General features: G+C 68.8%; 1 protein-coding gene across 1 annotated transcript; it reads right to left on the bottom strand.

Annotated features, from left to right (window-relative positions):
* Positions 1–3,861: 3,861 nt before the first annotated feature.
* On the bottom strand, positions 3,862–10,248 carry SLCO4A1 (solute carrier organic anion transporter family member 4A1). The gene is made up of 11 exons (XM_055140110.1): positions 9,403–10,248; positions 9,102–9,192; positions 8,773–8,894; positions 8,434–8,542; positions 7,015–7,169; positions 6,548–6,743; positions 6,014–6,179; positions 5,290–5,441; positions 5,047–5,111; positions 4,827–4,975; positions 3,862–4,428 (listed from the first exon to the last, which is right to left on the bottom strand). Exons 1-11 carry the CDS (start codon positions 10,040–10,042, stop codon positions 4,252–4,254), a joined length of 2,022 nt encoding a protein of 673 aa, XP_054996085.1. The 5' UTR covers positions 10,043–10,248; the 3' UTR covers positions 3,862–4,251.
* Positions 10,249–17,856: the final 7,608 nt, after the last annotated feature.

The following is a 17,856-nucleotide window of genomic DNA, read 5'->3' as shown; positions in this document are numbered from 1 at the left end:
AGGGCCACACCTGTCTGCCCTGGCTGGCTGTAGTCCCGGCATCCATCTTGGGCACAGCGGAAGTGACGGGCCCAGCCCACCACTTCAAGAGACGTTTGGGGGAGCAGATGGCCCTGGACCCCACCCTTCTCTCTGGTTCCCAGTGGCTTTGGCGCCTGGTCCCTGACCTCATTGTCCCCTGGAAGGGCAGCAGACCCACTGCTGACTCCTGGGGGCTGGTGGAGAGCTGAGTGCCCTGCCTGGTGCCCAGCAAGTCCCCGGGGCTGGGAGAGGGTCTCAGAGAGACCCCAGTGACCTCACGCGTCTGGGGGCACCTGGGGCGGCCTGTGCTAGTCCCGCATGGCCCCTGTTCCGGCAAACACTCCTGCCTGCTCCTCGGAGCTGGTGTTTGATCAGCGAGACTCTGACCTTTCGGCTCACTGGCTCCTTGAAGGTGCCGCCTGAGCGAGTGAAATCTCAGAGCGGAACCACCTCCAAGTATCTCGGGGCAAATATTATGACAAGCGTTTGCTTAGCGCCTGGAGGAAGCGCCACCCAGCCTGTCCAAAGAGCAGCAGACACGGGCCCAGCTCCCCGCACCCTGCCGACCCCAGAGAACCCCCCCCCCAACAGTCCTTCCTCTCCTGCCCTGCTCTCTAGGCGTTCCAAGGCTCGATGGCATGTGGGGGCTGGGGGGGGCGTCCTGGTCCTCACTTGCCCATGGGGCCCAGGATGAGCTGCCACGGCTCAGGGCCTCGGGTCTGGACCCCCAGTGAGGTGGTCTCTGTCTCCTGCAGTGTCCTGATTCACGGGCCCAGGCGGGGAGGGGGGGGCGGCCGCTGCTGAGTCCTGCAGTCTTGGGGTCCTGTCCTGTCCTGCCTCTGGGCCAGCCCGAAGCCCCCGGAGAGGCCTGGGTCCTCTCAGGGCTGTTCTGAGACCACCCGCCTGAGCCCTCAGCCCTCTGCAGTGTGACTGGTTCACAGGGAGGCCCAGGAGAGGGAGAGGCCAAGTGTCCCCACTACTCAGGAGCCTTGGGGCGGCCACCTGGCGCATCAGCCTGGGCACAGGTTGCCCTGGTTCTCGGCCGGCCCTGCCCTTCCCCTGGGCTCCGGGGCTGGACAGGCCGACATGGGAACAATGCCGGGGCTCCAGGGACGGCACAGGGCCCACTGGTCCAGTCCGCCTGCGTGGGCATGGGCACGACCCTCTGTCCTTCGCGAGAGCCATGGGCTCCCTCCGCCCCTGGCGTACTGCCTGGACCTTCTGGTGCCAGAGCCCTCAGCGGGTGTGTGTGAGCGAGAGCCCAGAATCCCGTCATGGCACCCCTGTCCTGCCAGGCCCCTGGCACAGATGCCAGGGACGTCATGAGATTGTGCGGGTGAACAGTTCTGTGGGTGTGGGGGAATGGAAGAGGGGGCCCTGGAGGTGAAGGATACGGAGCCTGGTGGGGCCAGAGCAAGGGGTCAGGACCCACCAATCCCTGGGGCGGGAACACCCAGCAATGCTCAGGGCTCACTGCCGGTGGCACTCGGGACCTAAGGAGTGCCAGGGATCGAACCTGGGTCAGCTGCATGCAAGACAAATACCCTCCCACTGTCCTGTCTCTCCGGCTCCAACACCCACCTCCCACCCCTTCTCCTGCCCTCTGCCCTCTGCCCTCTGCCCCTAGCATTGCTTTCCAGAAGCGGGAGGAGGAGGAGGAGGAGGAGGAGGAGGTGGGAGTGGAGCTCAGAGGATCGAGCTCTTCCGGGTCACTTGTCATACCCACCCCTGTGGCTGGCCCCAGGGTGGACGTGCCCGCCTGGTGCCCTCAGTGCCGTGTGGGGGTTTGGGCACCCAGTGGAGGCACCCAGACTCGGGGCTCCACGAGAGGTCTGGGGGGGAGGGGCCGACATTTGCCCCTTCCGGCTTCCTGGGGAGTCGGGGGGCTGCCCCTGGGCTGGTTCTGTGTAGGAGAATGGGGTCAGCGGCAGCTGGCGCTCCTCCCTCCTCCCGCCTGCCCAGGGCTGCAATCTGCTGAGGCCCACCCTCCCCCAGGCCGCTGGCCCGGCCTGTCCCTCTGTCCTCCCAAGCCTGCACGGGGCGGTGCTGGACCCTCCCGCTGCCCATCTGCACCTGAGCTGGATGTCTGCTCTGGCCCCTGATCATTTCAGATGCAGAACCAGCGGGGTCTGTGGTGGCTGCTGCTGTGGGGTGGGGGTCGCCACAACAGACCAGACAGTGGACCCGCCGCTGCCCTCCTCGGCCCAGCCCAGCAGTGTCCAAGCCGGCTGGATGGCTGGGGGTGCTGCCCTCTGCTGGCCGAGTCTGGGTCTGTGCTGCTGGCTGGGCAGGCGCGACCCCCAGTGGCGTCCAGGGGACAGACTGGGCAGGACCCCAGCAGCTCGGGCCCACGCCCGCGTCCTGTACCTTAGCAGCTCCCCATACCCCTGAAATGAACGTCCGGGTGGCGCGTGACAGACTCTCAGCTCCGGAAATGTCGAGGCTGGCAGGTAGAGGAGACGTGAGTCCTGCTCAGGCCTGACCTGTGGGTGGGGACGCTTGGAGGAGCCAGTGGGCCGCGGCCTCGAGGCAGCGCTGGGTGGGACCCTCAGGCCTGGTGCGAGCAGGCTGCCAGCTCCCCTGGGGTGCAGAGGAGGGGCTCAGCAATCTGGGGGGGAGGGCAAGCAGCGGAGGGGCCGAGGGGTGAGAGGGCTGGGGCCGCGGCTGGCTCCCAGGGACCTTGGGGACGGGCTGTGTCCGGGTCCCTGATGCTCCCAGGTCCGCCAAGACGAGCGAGGTGGGTCCCAGAGGTGGGCGTGTGGAAGGGTGAGCGCTGCTGGGGGCGGGGCTGCAGACGGAGACCCCAGGGCTGGACACGTGGGGAAGGGGCCAGCTGCACGGGGGCACCCCAGCCACAGATCTGTCCCCAGAGGAGGCCCTGCCCGAGGGTCCCTCAGCAGCAGCCGGCACCGGGGTCCTGGCTAGCAGCCACACCCTCAGCTGCACACGCAGAGCTGCGGTCAGCGGGCAGCTCCCCAGGACCCTAGCACTGCTGTCTCAGCCGTCCATCAGCCGGCGGGCGGGGCAGAGGGGTTCCCGCCCACTGGGCAGTGCCGAGAGGCCTGGGAGGGGCTGCGGGGGGCTGCGGGGGGCTGCATTCAGGGCTGGGGCCCGCCCTGCGGGGCCTCCCAGCTGGCGCTGCCCTACACTCCCCCTCCTCGAGGCCACCCCCAGTCCCTGGATTCAGGGTAAGACCCCCTGGCCCTTCCTAGGTTCCCTCCAAGTGACCCCCAGGCCCCAGGGTCCTGGCATTTCTGCGGCAGTGGGTGGGGCCGGGTCCTCCAGGCCATTCAGAGCAGCCACTGCCATGCCTGACCGTACGTGGGGACACTGTGCAGTGGCCGGACCAGACCCAGGGCCTTGTGGGCCAGAGTCCAGCATCAGGGTGGGTCTCTACTGCCCCCTGGTGCTCACTGTCCACCACTGCGACTTCTCCACAACTGAAAGTCCTGGGGTGGCCGTGGGCAACTGTCCAGGCAGTAGCAGACGGAGCCCCAGGGACAAGGGGTCCATGTCCCTGTGCAGAGCATGACAGGGGGGGTGGGGGGGCATACCGGGCAGTGCTGCAGTGGGCGCTGCTGGCACGTCTTGGCTTCCAGGAGGCCACACCTGAGGGACGGCAGGAGGCTGGACGCAGGCCTGGGGAGGGGCTATCCTGGGCCTCCCTCTGCCGTGGCCACAAGGGCCACGCGGGGTGACAGGGCGAGGGCAGGAGTGCGGGACGGTCGGGCAGCGATGGACATGAGGGTCATGGACAAGGCCACCGGAAGACACCCTGGCACACACGTGTCCCAAACCACGGCGACCCAGAGAGGAGCTTTGGGGGATAGACTTGACTTTATTGAGTCAGACCCCACAGGGCCTGCAGGATCCAAGCGCCCCCCGCCCCGGGGGTCTGTGTGAGCCCCCTGCCGGGGAAGGGCAGACGGGGGCGGGCACAGGGAGGACAGGGCACTTTCACTGCTGTCTACCAGTCAGCCAGGGGACAGCCAGGGGACAGATGACCCCTTGCCGGTCAGCGCCAGCCCTCAGAGGCCAGCTGGTGGCGAGCTGTGTCCCCCTCAGGGCACGTGTCTGTGTCCCAGAGTCTCTTGTCTGAGGCCTGACTCCCCGAGCCTGTTCAGGCTGACCCCTGGAGTCACCGAGTGGACAGTGGGGACCAGTTGGCCCCAGAGGAGGACACGGGGGGGGGGCAGCCTGCTCTCTCCCTCTGCCGCAGGTCAGTGTGGGTCAGCAGTGGAGGTCCCGGGCACTGCGGGTGGCATCAGCCAGGGCTCTGGGCTGGGTGTCCGTGGGGCTGTCAGAGGCTGGTGACGGGCTGGGCTGGGCAGGCTCCAGGCTGCAGGAGGGGCCCGGCGGGGCTTTGTACAGGAAACAGGTGGTGGCGAAGAGGGTGAAGCCAAGGACCTGGGGGGACAGGAACCTGCTGGCCCCAGGTGGAAGGACGCCGCCTGCCTGGCCTGGGCCTGGTGGCTGACCCCTGCCGGGTGGCCGAACACACACGTGCCAACATGCGACTGTGACCCTCAGACACTCCTGAGTATGGCCGTGTCCACTGCCGTCAGCGAGGCCTCAGGGACGTCCACAGCGTACGAACATCAGACCCCAGGGCCACAGGAACCGGGGCCCAGAACAGCCTCCGCAGTGGACACGGGCAGCTGAGGGTGGTGGGTCTAGCCCCTGGTGAGGTGGGGCTCTGCCCTGCAACGTTCTGATTCATGGGCCGGTGGACACGGCTGCCGTCCAGCTCCACACAGCGCCTCCCCGCTGCGGGTGTTCAGGCGGCCAGGCAGGGAGGGGCTCACCTTGTAGGCCAGCCCGGCGGCCAGCAGGTAGCGGCTCAGAGCGGCGTTCCGGTAGAGCAGGCAGGAGCTGCGCCCGCCGCAGCCGGGCCGCCAGAGCAGGCAGGCCCTATCCATGGCCCAGCCGAAGGCGATGGGCCCCGGGACGGCCCCTGCGGAGAGGGAGGCTCAGGGCGCGCGGGCGGGCGAGGCCGGCACACGGGGCGCCCGCCCCCGCACGTACCTAGGGTCCTGACCACGACCCACTGGATGCCCAGCGCGAAGGATCTCTGCTGCTCGGGGACGCACCTGCGGGGGGACCGCGGTGGGCCGGGCGCACCCCTGGCCGCGCCCCCACCCCCCGCCCCGGGCGGCGGCACCTCGCGAGGACGTGCGCGCTCCAGCCTCTGCTCTGGGGTCTGCAGGGTCCGCCGGCAGCGCTGCAAGGCAAGGCCGTGGTGAGCGCGGACCCCGGCCGCACACTTACCGCAGGGTGGCCGTGAGCGCGGGGACGCTGCCCACGAACGTGAAGAAGATCACGGCGAACAGGGCGAGCAGGAGGGGCGCCTTGGCGTGGCAGGGGGCGGCGCATCGCCCCATGGTGGTCGGGCCGGCAGCACAGCCGCAGCCTCGGTACTCCTGGGGGGAGCCAGCGTCAGGGGGCGGGGCCTGGGGCGCGGGGTCCCGGGCGGGGGGGCTGAGCATGGGGGGCGCGGGGCTTGGGGCGCGGGGGCCTGGGCGCGGGGGGCGGGAGAGGGGCTGGGCATGGGGGGCGCGGGGACTGGGGCGCGGGGGTGGGAGGGGGCGGGGCGTCGGGGCGCGGGGGTCCCGGGCTGGGGGCTGGGTATGGGGGGGTGCGGGACCTGGGCGCGGGGTCTGGGCGCGGGGGCGGGAGGGGGCGGGGCGTCGGGCGCTGGGGGCGGGGCGTCGGGGTGCGGGGGCTCCCGGGCTGGGGGCTGGGCATGGGGGGCGCGGAGCCTGGGGCGCGGGGTCTGGGCGCGGGAGCGGGAGGGGGCGGGGCGTCGGGGCGCGGAGGTCCCGGGCTGGGGGCTGGGTATGGGGGGCGCGGGACCTGGGCGCGGGGTCTGGGCGCGGGGGCGGGAGGGGGCGGGGCGTCGGGGCGCGGGGGTCCCGGGCGGGGGGCTGTGTATGGGGGGCGCGGGGTCTGGGCATGGGGGCGGGAGGGGGCGGGCGCGGGGGGCTGCGCTCACCTGCCGGCCCCCGGCGCCGGGCGCGGCGGGCCCCACGCAGCCCGCGTGGCAGGGCGAGACGAAGGTGAGGCCGCGGGGCGCGCACACGGGGCTGTAGCGCGCGGCCCGGCAGTCGCACGCCGCGTTGCAGGACGCGTTGAGCTCCAGGCGGCCGTCGGGCAGGGGGCTGGGGCGGGCGCGCAGTGAGGGGCTGCCCTGCGGCCTCCTGCCCCGGGGACGCGGGGCCACGGCCACGCGCGTCACGCACACGGCTCCGGCCAGCTCCGGCCAGCCTCCGAGCGACCGGGCGGAACCTGCTCGCGGTCACTCGGCCCGCCCCGGGGCCAGCCCCCAGCCGGGACCGCTCAGGGTCAGGTCCGGCTGCTTCCGGCCTTCCCTCCGCCCATCCCCACCCCACCCCACACCTGCTGGACAGCCCTGCAGAAGCCGCAGGTGCTGTTCCAGAACGCCTGGGTGTCCCGCCCCGCCCCCTGGGTGTCCCCACCCTGGGTGTCCCCGCCCCCCTGGCCCGCCCCTGCGCTGGCACCCTCTCACCTGCCGCTGTAGGTGACCGTCACACCCGCGATGGGCGGGTCGGGGCAGTGCAGCAGGAAGGCGAGCACGGCCAGCAGACTGGTCAGCGTGCAGAGCAGGCAGAGTCTGGCCAGGCCGGCGCCCCGTAGCTTGGACCTGCTGGCCAGGAAGCCACCCAGGAAGGTGCCACCGCCACCAGCCGGCACCACCAGGTACCCTGCGGGGGGGGACAGGGATGTCGGTGAGGGGAAATTGAGACTCAGCCACGGTCGGGGCCTGAGGGGACCGCGGTGCAGGGCCACGGACCCAGGAGGCTGGTGTGGCCAGGAAGCCCCCCCTCCCCATGGGGCTGTTCTTGTCAGCTCTGCGGGCAGTCTCGGGGCAGAGGGTGCACATGGGGGGTGTCCACGGCCAGCCCTGGCCCTCAGACTGACCGCCCACGCCAGCCCCGACCCCATGGCCAGACCCTCAGGCGGCCGGGTTCTCACCAAACAGGGTGGCCGCCTCCGAGGCACTTAGGCTGAACTGGGACTCCAGGAACTTGGGCCCGAAGGTGGACACGCCCGCGATGAGCGTGGCCTCGGCGGCACTGGCCACACACAGCAGCAGGAACGGGCGGTTCCTCAGGAGGAGCCACACGGAACTGTGGGGACAGAGGGCCAGCGGGCAGCCAGCAGGCACAGCTCTGACCTCACCCTCCACCCACACTCAGCCAACACCCACACCACCCTCATACCCTGGCACTCTCACCCTCCCCGACATCCAGTCCCACCCGTGGCCATCCTACACCCACACACCCACTCACACCCACACCCGGTCACACCCACACTCACCTGGTCACACCCACACTCACACCCACACTCACACCCACACTCACACCCGGTCACACTTCCACCCCCACACACCCGGTCACACCCCCACTCACACCCCCACTCACACTTACACCCAGTCACACTCACACTTACACCCGGTCACACCCCCACTCACACCCCCACTCACACTTACACCTGGTCACACCCACACTCACACCCGGTCACACCCACACTCACACCCACACTCACACCCAGTCAAAACCCCACCCCCACACACCCGGTCACACCCCCACTCACACCCCCACTCACACTTACACCCGGTCACACCCACACTCACACCCGGTCACACCCACACTCATACCCACACCCAGTCACACCCCAACCCCCACAACCCAGTCACACCCCCACTCACACCCACATTCACACCCAGTCACACCCACACTCACACACATTCACATCCGGTCACACCCCCACCCACACACACCCAGTCACACCCACACTCACACCCGGTCACAGCCACACACACACATTCACACCCACACTCACATTCACACCGGTCACACCCACACCCACACTCATACCCTGTCACACCCACACACCCAGTTACACCCCCTTACACTCACACACAGTCACAGCCACGCTCACACCCAATCACACCCACACTCCCACACTCACCCAGTCACACCCACACTTGCAGCCACACGCACTCCTAGTCACACCCACACCCCCATCAACAGTCCATATCCATGGTCTGAGGGTCTTATCTGGCAACCTCATGGCCATGCATGTATGTGTGTCTCTGCATGTACATGTCTGTGTGTATGTGTACATGTGTGTCTATGTGCACCCATGCATGTGAGTATACATGTTTGCCTGCACACTCTGGCCTGGGTGAGGGGCGACGCTGGGGCGTCTGCCTGTGCCCCTCTGGACAGTTGCACCTATGGAAACCGGTCAGGGCTGATAGGCCGAGAGAAGAGAGGACGTGAGGACAGTCCACTGCCACTGGCCAAGACGGGGGACCAAGGCTCCAGCCTGGGCATGACCTCCAAGGCACCCGGGGGTGGGGTTTTACAGGGGTAGTGGGGGGCTCACAGGGGCAGGTCTCTGAGGGTCTTGCCGATGTCAGAGCTGCTGGTGGTCTCGGGAGTGTCTCTCAGTCCTCGGGTCTCTGACGTGCTCGTGTCCACGTGGCTCCTGGAACCTGAGCAGGTGGCGAGAGCATCAGAGACGCTGCCCCAGCGCGGTTCCCCCCCCCCCCCCCGCAGGCCCTGTGTGGGCAGGAGCGGGTGGAGCGTCCAGCCCGTGCCGCGGGGCACTGGGAGGAAACCGACCAGCCCCGCCCCTGGGGCTTGGCGCAGCACAGGCTGGAGGGCACCCGGAGAGGCTGCGCTGGACCCAGGGCCACGGAGGACAGGCTGTGGGTGCCCCTACCTGGCAGATGCCGTGGGAATCCGAGGATGGGGATGGCCACGAGGAAGGCGGCAGCGCCCACGCCCAGGAAGCCGACCCACCAGGCACCCACCCAGAGCGGGCTCTCGGGGGTCAGCGCCGTCCTGCGGAGAGACGGTCAGCACAGCCACACACGCCTGGGGACGCCCCCTCCAGGCTGGCGGACTGCACTCGGGACAGAAGCACAGCAGGCGTCACATGGGCAGAGCCGGGGTCACACATGGGACAGAGTCAGCGTCACCCGGGGCAGAGCTGGGCCAGGTCTCCTGCCCACGTCCTTTGCCTGCTCTCGGTCGGCACTGGTCACTCACCTGCGGCCCAGCTCCGTGTACACGTTCAGCAGGGCGCCCCCGACCAGGTAGCCTGCGGCGGGGCCAAGGATGGCTGCGCTGTAGACGGCGGCTGGGGGGTGGGTAGAGGGTGAGCACGGCCCTGAGGGCAGCCCCCGTCTCCCCGCTGCCTAGTGACCCCTCGGCCTCTGGACTCCCCACGCGCTGCAGAGCCGCGCCGGGCCCTGCGCCATCCCTGCCTGGCAGCGAGCTGAGCGCGGGCAGCTCGGGGCTGGCCCGGCCTGGCTCCTGACCGCCAAGAGGCAGCTTCCCAGCGACTCACCCATGTACACTGGCGCGTGGCTGGGCTTGACGTTCTCGTCCAAGTAGGTGACGCCCAGCGTGTAGAGGGGCGCGGCCCCCGCCCCGTGCAGCAGCTGGCCCAGCACGAAGAGTATCTGGGGGCCCAGCGGGCGGGGGGTGCCACCTGGGCACTGCGTCTGGTTGGCCGGGCACGTGGCCACGCCGTCCCCGGCCGCCTCGTAGGGGCCGGATGTGAAGTGGGGCAGCGCGAAGAGCAGCGAGCCGGCGCCCAGGACTAGCAGCCCGCAGCCCAGCCAGCGGGGCCGGTGCCCGCGGCCCCCGAAGTAGCCGACAAAGGCGAGGCAGAGGCAGGCGGCCGCGTCGTACGCACTGGCGATCAGGCCACTGAGGGCACCGGGCAGCTGGAAGCGCCGCTCCAGCGAAGTGACTGCACTGTTGACCAAGCCATTGACCGTCAGGCCCTGCAGGAAGGAGGCGGCACACAGGAGACACAGGAAGCCCCCCGGGGACACGCACCCCAGGCCCACCCGTCCCGGGGGCCAGCCAGGGGACGTCTTCCTGCCTCGTCCTGCCGCGATGTCCATGTCCGGCTGGGGGCTGGCGGGGGCGGGTTGGGCCACCGACACCAATGGGGGGCCCCTCGCCGAGTGCGGGGGCATCTCTATGCCCAGACGGTGCTGCAGAGCACAGGCCTGCAGAGGAAGTTCCGGTCGGGGCCAGTGCCGCGGCCACCCCGACACCCCACCCCGCAGACCTTGCTCACCCGTCCTGTGGCTCCCTGGACCCCCTCCGTCTCCACCCTGATCTGGCTGGGTGGGCAGGGCCTGCTGGCCAGGCGCGGGTGGACCCGCTGAGGCAGGGGTGCCGGGAGCACCGGTCACGCTCCTGCTTCCTCCCTGTGGTGGTCACTGGCCCAGATGTGAGGCCGAGTCTTCCTCACGCTGCCCGGGGGGTCGGCTCAGCTCAGCCCAGGAGCCCCCCCGGGAGCCTGTGCTTAGGCAAGGGTGACTGGCAGGAGAGTGACATGGGCCCTGGGGCCAGCCCAGGAGCCACAGCCTGAGGCTGCAACATGTTTGTGTGCATGTGCACACATGTACATTTGTTGTTTTTTTTTTTTTGCTTTTTGGGTCACACCCAGCGATGCTCAGGGGTTACTCCTGGCTTTGCACTCAGGAATTACTCCTGGCAGTGCTTGGGGGACCATATGGGATGCCGGGGATCGAACCCGGGTCGGCCGCATGCAAGGCAAATGCCCTACCCGCTGTGCTATTGCTCCGGCCCCCACACATGTACATTTGTGCGCACAGATTTATTCTGTGACTGTGTCTGTGCACACTGCCCGTCACACCTGTGTGTGCATGTATATCCGTGTGAATGTATGTGCATCTGTGTCACGCCCATATGGGTGCACTCATGATATGTTAAGACAAGATGAGAATTCTGGCTCCCCTGGGCTGGGCTAACCCCGTCAGCTGTGCCATGGCAGAAAGGAATCTGGGTCCCTCTCCGGCCCTGCTGCACCTGTGTGAGCACTGGAACCGCCTCTCACCTGCAGCCCCTGGGCAGCGACACCCCCAGAGACTGAGAGCCCCGGGCCCGTGCCCGTCTGTCTGGCTCCAGGCTGGCTGTGCAGCGGGGCACTCTGACTCGCCCCTCCGTCCCGGTGCCAGCCGCAGCCACCCTGGAGGCAGGGACACACCCTTCCCTCGCAGGACCTTCTCTCCCGGGTTCTCCCACACTCCAGGTGCCGACTGGGCACAGTGGGGCCCGGCACGCCTGATTTGCATGTTGGTGACCACAGGGGGGCTGGGAGGGGAGGCAGGTGGCCGCTGCTTTGCATGGAGGACAGGAAGTGTGGTGTGCCTGGGCCTCAATTTTCCTGCCCCAGGGCATGGTGGGAGGGGCCACTACACCTCAAAGGGAGACCCCCCCAGAGCAGACCCTCCCGCCAGATCCCAACACAGGAGATGCAGGCCCAGTAAGAGGCCAGCGGGTCCTCAGGGATGGGGTGGGCTGAGCCTGAGGGCCATGTCCATGCGACTGTCGTGTCCACGTGACTGCTGGGAGGACCCCATGACCAGGGCCCAGTGAGCCTGGGGAGGGGTCTGCCTGCTGGGTTGCCAAGGAAAGACAGGCGCTGGGGCTCATGGGGTGCAGCCAGAGCTTTGTGCTGCCGGCTGGCGGGCTGCGCTGAGAGGGGCCGGCACCCAGCGGCACCGTGCACGGGCCCACCCCGCACCAGGGCCCGCCAGGGGATGCAGTGGGCGCCCTGGTACCTCCCGGGGAGCTGGGGGTGGGCACAGCGCCGCCCCAAGCGCTGTGGGGCTGGGAGTCACCGGCCACTCTGGGAGGGGCACGGCGACGGCTACTGGGGACCTCAGCAGGCCGCGAGGACGGACAGACGGTGGCCGGCCCGGAGCCTGTCCCGTCGGCGGACCGGAAAGCTGGTGGGCGGCTCCTGGAAAAGTACTGCGTGCTCGCCGGCAGCCCCAGCGGCCCCCCGCCAGGGCGGCCCCCCGCGCTCCCCGCCCACGGCGGCCCGGACAGCGATGCCCACCGCACTCCCCGCCCGCGGCAGGGGCGCGGCGGCCCGGACAGCGCTGCCCACCGCGCTCCCCGCCCGCGGCAGGGGCGCGGCGGCCCGAACAGCGCTGCCCATCGCGCTCCCGCCCGCGGCGGGACGCCCCGAAGTGCGAAGGGCGCGCGCACCGGAGGCCCCTGGACCCGCTGCCGCCCGCCGGGGCTCCCCCGCGTCCAGTGCAGCCGCGCTCGTCCCTCCGGGGCCAGGGTCCTGCCCGCCGCGGCGTCGCGGGGCAAACGCGGGGGGGCCCGCGCGGAGGGGCTGGGGGCGCCTCCCGCCCGCGTCCGCGCAGCCCCGGTCCTGCCAAGGTCAGCGGGCACCTGCTGGGCTCCTGACGTCAGCAGGTCCGGGCCGAGCGGCCGCTCACTTACCGTCCGACAGTCCGTCCGTCCATGGCGACCCAAGTAATGTCCCGCAGAGTTCCAGCTCGGCCAGCGCCGCCTGCCCACCAGGCCCCGCCCCCAGCCTGAGCCCCGCCCTCAGCCCGCGCCCCGCCCTGGACCCCGCCCACACCCCGGCGCCCCGCCCCACCCCGGCCCCAAGCCCCGCCCACGCGCCCACGCTCCATCCCTGGACCCCTTCTAACTCCCTGCTATGATCCCGGCCCTACCCCAGCCCCTGTAAGGCCACGCCCCTACTCCTTAGCTCCTAGCCAGACTCGCCCCTTTCTCCTCCCTAATCCCTAGTCCCTTGTGGTCCCAGGAGGGGTCTCGGGCTTCACTCAGTGGTTCCTGAGAGCCCGGAGGTCCACCTGCTGCTCTTCCCCCGGCTGAACGATCCTTCTCTGATGCCTTAGCACCTGCCCCAAGAATCTCTCTCAGGACCCCTTAGGGGCCCGAGTCTGTAGAGGGGCGCTGATCTGCCCCTCAGGGGGGTGGAACCACCGGAGTGAAGCGCGGTTTGGGCCGTGCGGCTGTCCAGGTGGGCAGCACAGCCCAGCGGCGGGCAGCCTTTCCTGTGAGTGGCTGTGGGGTGAGTTTGCAGGCAGAAACGTGGCAGGGTTTGTGTCCCCAGGCCGCCAGGGGAAGGGGCAGCGCTTGGCACCACCAAGAGGCACCCACCAGTGTGGATGGGTTTCAGCTTCTTCCTGCCGGGGGTCCCTTGGGGTCCTGTCCTCAGCTGCCGAACCTGGCTGCCTGGACCCTTGTCCTCCATTGTCTGCCTGTCCCCAGGTGCCCCTTGGAGAACTGGAGCTACTGGGCATCACCGACAGTCACAAGAAAACACGCCGAGGACCTCAAAGGCACGCCCTTGTGCCCCCACCCGCACCACTGCCTGTCCTGACTGCCCAGCCTGACCCCTCTGCCACTTGGCTCAGGGATGCTGGTGGGTACCGCCGGGCCCTGGGCACTGGCCAGGGGCACACGTCCTCCTGGAGTTCCCAGCACTGCAGGGGCTGGTGCCCACCTCTCCTTGGCCCGGGGAACACTGTCCCCCAGGTCCCGCAAACCGAGGACTCAGTCCCTGCCCCCAGCCCCACACTCCTAGGTGGATTCTCTGAGGTGAAGTGGGCAGCAGAGAGCAGCTTGGCGACGGACACCGAGGCCTCCCCCCACCCACACCGGCCCCAGGGCCTGAGTCTGCATGTAGGACCTGGGCCCGCTCATTGTGCCAGAGTGGGGATGATTCCACCAGCCGTCCTGCCTCCCACCTTCCCTCAAAAGGAATTTCAGGAGACGAGGGCGGAGGGACCGGTTTATTCTGCGAAGAGGAAGGACAGAGCCAGCGTGGACGGAGGCCTCCAGGAACCGTCTTCGAGTGCTTTGCCGGGGCTTCTCTGTGGACACGTCAATCCGGGCCCTGCTGGCCCGGGTGGTCTTCCTCAGCGTGCCCTTCTGCGGGGATGGCTCCTGTACTCTGGGCTCTGGCCAGCCTCGGGGTCAGCGGGAACCTTCTCAGCCGCGTCCTCCTGCTCTGGGGTCACTTCAGGGCTCGTGACAGAGCTCTCTGCTTCCGTTGTTTATCGGGGGCCACACCTGGTGCTGGACTCAGGGACCACCCTGGCGGGGACTGGGGCCCTCTGGGCTGGGGGTGGAACCGGGCAGTCACAGGCAGGCGAGTGCCCTCCCGCTGTCTGACCGCCTGGGCCCAGGTCAACACCGAGTGGTCTGGTCTTGGCTCCATTACTTCCTGACTCCTCCTCCCATCGTCTGCATCTGAGAGGAAGTTGGGGTAACCCTTCGGGCCCCTGCCCCGAGCACAGCCCTGCAGCAGGTGCCAGGCAGGGCTCAGGGGCTGCAGCCGGGAGGGGTTGCCCGCGGGGAGCAGTGTGGGGGGACAGGGCAGCCTGGTGAGTGCCAGAAAGTCCTGGGCTCAGGCCTTGACATCGCAGCTCTGGGTCAGGGGCCCTGCAGGTCAGTGGACAGCCCTCCCCATGCCCACTGGCTCCTCACGCTGGACCCAGCCTCTGAGCAGCCCACTGGGCGCCCGGTGGCTTGGCAGCCCCCGGGATCCCCAGACCTCAGTCCCAGCTCCCCTTCTCGCTTGGGCCTGAGCTCATCACGGGGGGGGGGGCTTGGGGTGGGCAGGTCCAAAGGAAATGGAGTCCTGCACGCCCTGTGCTGGATATCACCAGGGTCCTCTCGCAGCAGTGTCTGAGTCTGGGGGCCAGCTACACCCCGAGCCTCCCCACCCCCTCCCTCCTGGCCCTTTGCCGGGGTCACTCCTGGCAGCGCGGGGCGAGTGTGGAGAGTGCAGGACTCCCGCCGTCCCGCTGCTCCGGGGGTGACTCACCCAGGGCCTGGGGGGGGCAGTGGTCAGGCCCTCAGCAACTTCCCCTGCCCCAGACCAAGTTTCAGGCTTGGAAAATCACTGGGCAGGAAGTGAGGAAGTTTATGCCCCCGGGCTGGAGAAAGAATGTCCTGGGTGGGTCTGGCCAGGGGCAGCCTGGCTCCTGCCGCCCAAATTCCTGCGCTTTCCTGGGTCCCTCCACTCTCCCATTCTTCAGACTCCAGCTGTGTCCAGAGTCACGGCGAGCCCCCAGAGCCAGCCCCTGTGTGTTGTCCCCACCCCAAATCCGTCCCGCACAGGTGACGTGCTCCGTGGGCTGCCCCCCAGGAGAGCTGCCGGGGCAGTGCAGGTGGGAGGCGGCTGGTGTGACCCAGCCCATGGCAGTGCCTGGAGGAGCTGGGGCTGGCCCGCCAGGGGCCGGTTTCAGTCCAAGGCACAGGCCAGGGGCACTGGGCTCGGGAGGCAGAAGCATTGGGGCCTTCGTGCATATCCTGCTGCCGGACCCGCTCACCTGGGCCGGGCCCCTCCTGTCCCACCCTGCTCACCTGGGCCGGGCCCTCCTGTCCCACCCGCTCACCTGGGCCCGGGCCCTCCTGTCCCACCCGCTCACCTGGGCCCAGGCCCTCCTCTGACTCTCCTGTCCCACCTGCTCACCTGGGCCCGGCCCTCCTGTCCCACCCCGCTCACCTGTGCGGCGGGGGGGGGGAGCCTCCTGTCCCACCCGCTCACCTGGGCCTGGCCCTCCTGTCCCACCCTGCTCACCTGTGGGGGGGCCCTCCTGTCCCACCCTCTCACCTGAGCCCGGCCCTCCTGTCCCACACGCTCACCTGGGCCCGGCCCTCCTGTCCTACCCGCTCACCTGGGCCCGGCCCTCCTGTCCTACCCGCTCACCTGGGCCCGGCCCTCCTGTCCCACCCACTCACCTGGGCCCGGGCCCCTCCTGTCCCCATACCCACTGCCTGGCTTCTCGGGGCTCCCGTGGCCTGGGGGTCACTCTGGGTGGTGGCCAGTTGTTCTGAGTGACTGGGGTTGAGCTGGGGAGCTCAGGCAGGTCACGGCCCTTACGACACCCTGCCCTCACCCCGCACCCCTGCGGTCCACTTCCCTGCCAGTCCATACCCAGCCTCCTTGTGTCTCATCCTGCAGCTCCAGGGGACCGTCCGGATCAGCCCCGTGCCAGGCGCATGCCCTGGACTGGCTGAGGGCATGAGCGTATACTTCAGGAATGGAGGTGCAGGGGTCATGGGTCACACCTCAGCCTGCCTGCACATCCTTTTCCCATCGCTTCCCGTTCTCCCAGTCCCTCTCGCCCCTCAGCAGGAGAGCAGCGGGGAAGTTTCGCCCCCTCCCCAGAGCTGGCCCCAGAACAGCTCTGCCTGGGGCCTCTGCCAGGGAGCCAGTGTGTGAGGGTGTGTCGCTGCGTGCAGGTCTGTGTGTGCCCGTGTAGGGCCGGGTGGTTCTGTGTATGCATGAATGTGTGAATCTGTGTGCTGCGTGTGAGAGTGTGTGTATGTGTGTGGCTGCATGTCTGTGAGTATGCGTGTGTGAAAGTGTGCCTGAGTGTGCCTGAGTGTGTGTGCATGTGTATGCTGAGGTGCGTGTGTGACTGCACGAGTGTATGTGTATGTGGATGCGCGTGTGTGAATGTGTGAGTGAGTGTGTGGGTGCTGACCTGAAGACCAGTCTCGGTCAGTTCCTGGCTTGGTGGCTGTTCTGGGGGCCTGGGAGAGAATTCCAGGACAGGAGCTCGGCAGATGCTACAGGGCCCAGGGCCCCTGGGTGGGGGCCACTGCCCCGAGGGCCCGAGAGGACAGCTTCCTCCCACCCCACCTCCAGCCGGACCCTGCTCGGGAAGGCCGAGGGCCGAGGAGGGGACCCCTGATGGCTGTGACCACCCCGGCCGCTTCCTCTCGGCGCCCGTCAGAGTCACTCAGGAAGCCCCAGACTGGGGGCATGGTGCTCATGGCCGGTCGTGGCTGGTGGGAGCAGGTAAGGTCCTCACTGGGAGACCCTCCTGTGAGGCTGTGCGCTTCTGGGAAGCGGGCAGCAGCCCCTCTGGCCGGACCGGGCCAGCTGCTACCTGAGCCGCAGGAAGTGCCCCTGGGCAGTGCCTCGCCTCTGCCCCCCGCCAGACCTGTCAAGTGGAAAAGCTGGGCAGGAGTAGCGGGGCCAGTGGAGGGCCCAGGGCACAGACCCTCTGCCCAGCCCAGTGGCCGGTGAGTCACGGCAGAGGCAGCGAGCAGAGAGTTCTGGTGTGGACACGTGTCTGCACATGGCGCCTTCCTGGGCCTCGGCCCCCCGCATGTGCCCTGCGGTGCCCACTGGGCAGCTGAGTGGCCCTGGTATCGAGACCGGGCAAGAGGTGACCGCTCGTCCCCTGCCTGGAGCTGACCCAGACCCATGGCAGAGGTGCTATGCCCAAGGTGGACTCCGTTGGAGTAGGAGGCACAGCCCGGGCCCCCTGAGCTGAGCCCACCCGGGCCAGCATCAGGCCCAGTCTGACAGTAGTGACGCTGGCAGTCCCCCCGCCCCTGCCCGTGTACGGGCTGCTCAGGGCATTCCCGTGGAGAGCACCCACAGCTGTCACACAGCTCCTGGCCGGCTCACTTGTGGCGTGGCCCGCTGGACACTCCCTTCCCAGGCCGGGCACTGTCCAGTCAGCACAGCCTCGTGCTGAGAGCCAGCGTGGGGGGTTGGGCTGAGGCGCCGGACACATGGGGGCAACTGTAACCTCTCGGGAGGGGCTCCCTGTGTGGCTCAGCCAGCAGCTGGATCCAGGTCAGCTCTTCAGAGGGGCCAGGGACCCTGCCGAGGCAGAGGGTCGGCACACAGGTCGCCTGGAACCGGCCTTCTGCCCATCCACACTTGGTGGGCCGGGGCTCCACTTCAGGTGAGTCCAGGGGTGTCTGGTGGCCCAGAGGCTTTTGCAGGCCCTGTCCAGACTCAGCCCCGCAGCCCACGGTCTGTTTCCCTTGAAAATAGCAGGGTGGGGGCCAGAGCAATAGCACAGTGGGTAGGGCGTTTGCCTTGCACGCGGCCGACCCGGGTTCGATCCCCGGCATCCCATATGGTCCCCCAAGCACTGCCAGGAGTAATTCCTGAGTGCAAAGCCAGGAGTAACCCCTGAGCATCGCTGGGTGTGACCCAAAAAGCAAAAAAAAA

This window comes from Sorex araneus, chromosome 5 (genome assembly GCF_027595985.1).
Source record: "Sorex araneus isolate mSorAra2 chromosome 5, mSorAra2.pri, whole genome shotgun sequence".
Classification (NCBI taxonomy): domain Eukaryota; kingdom Metazoa; phylum Chordata; class Mammalia; order Eulipotyphla; family Soricidae; genus Sorex; species Sorex araneus.
Note: the sequence above shows the minus strand (reverse complement) of the source record. Positions and strands in the feature narration are given on the sequence as shown.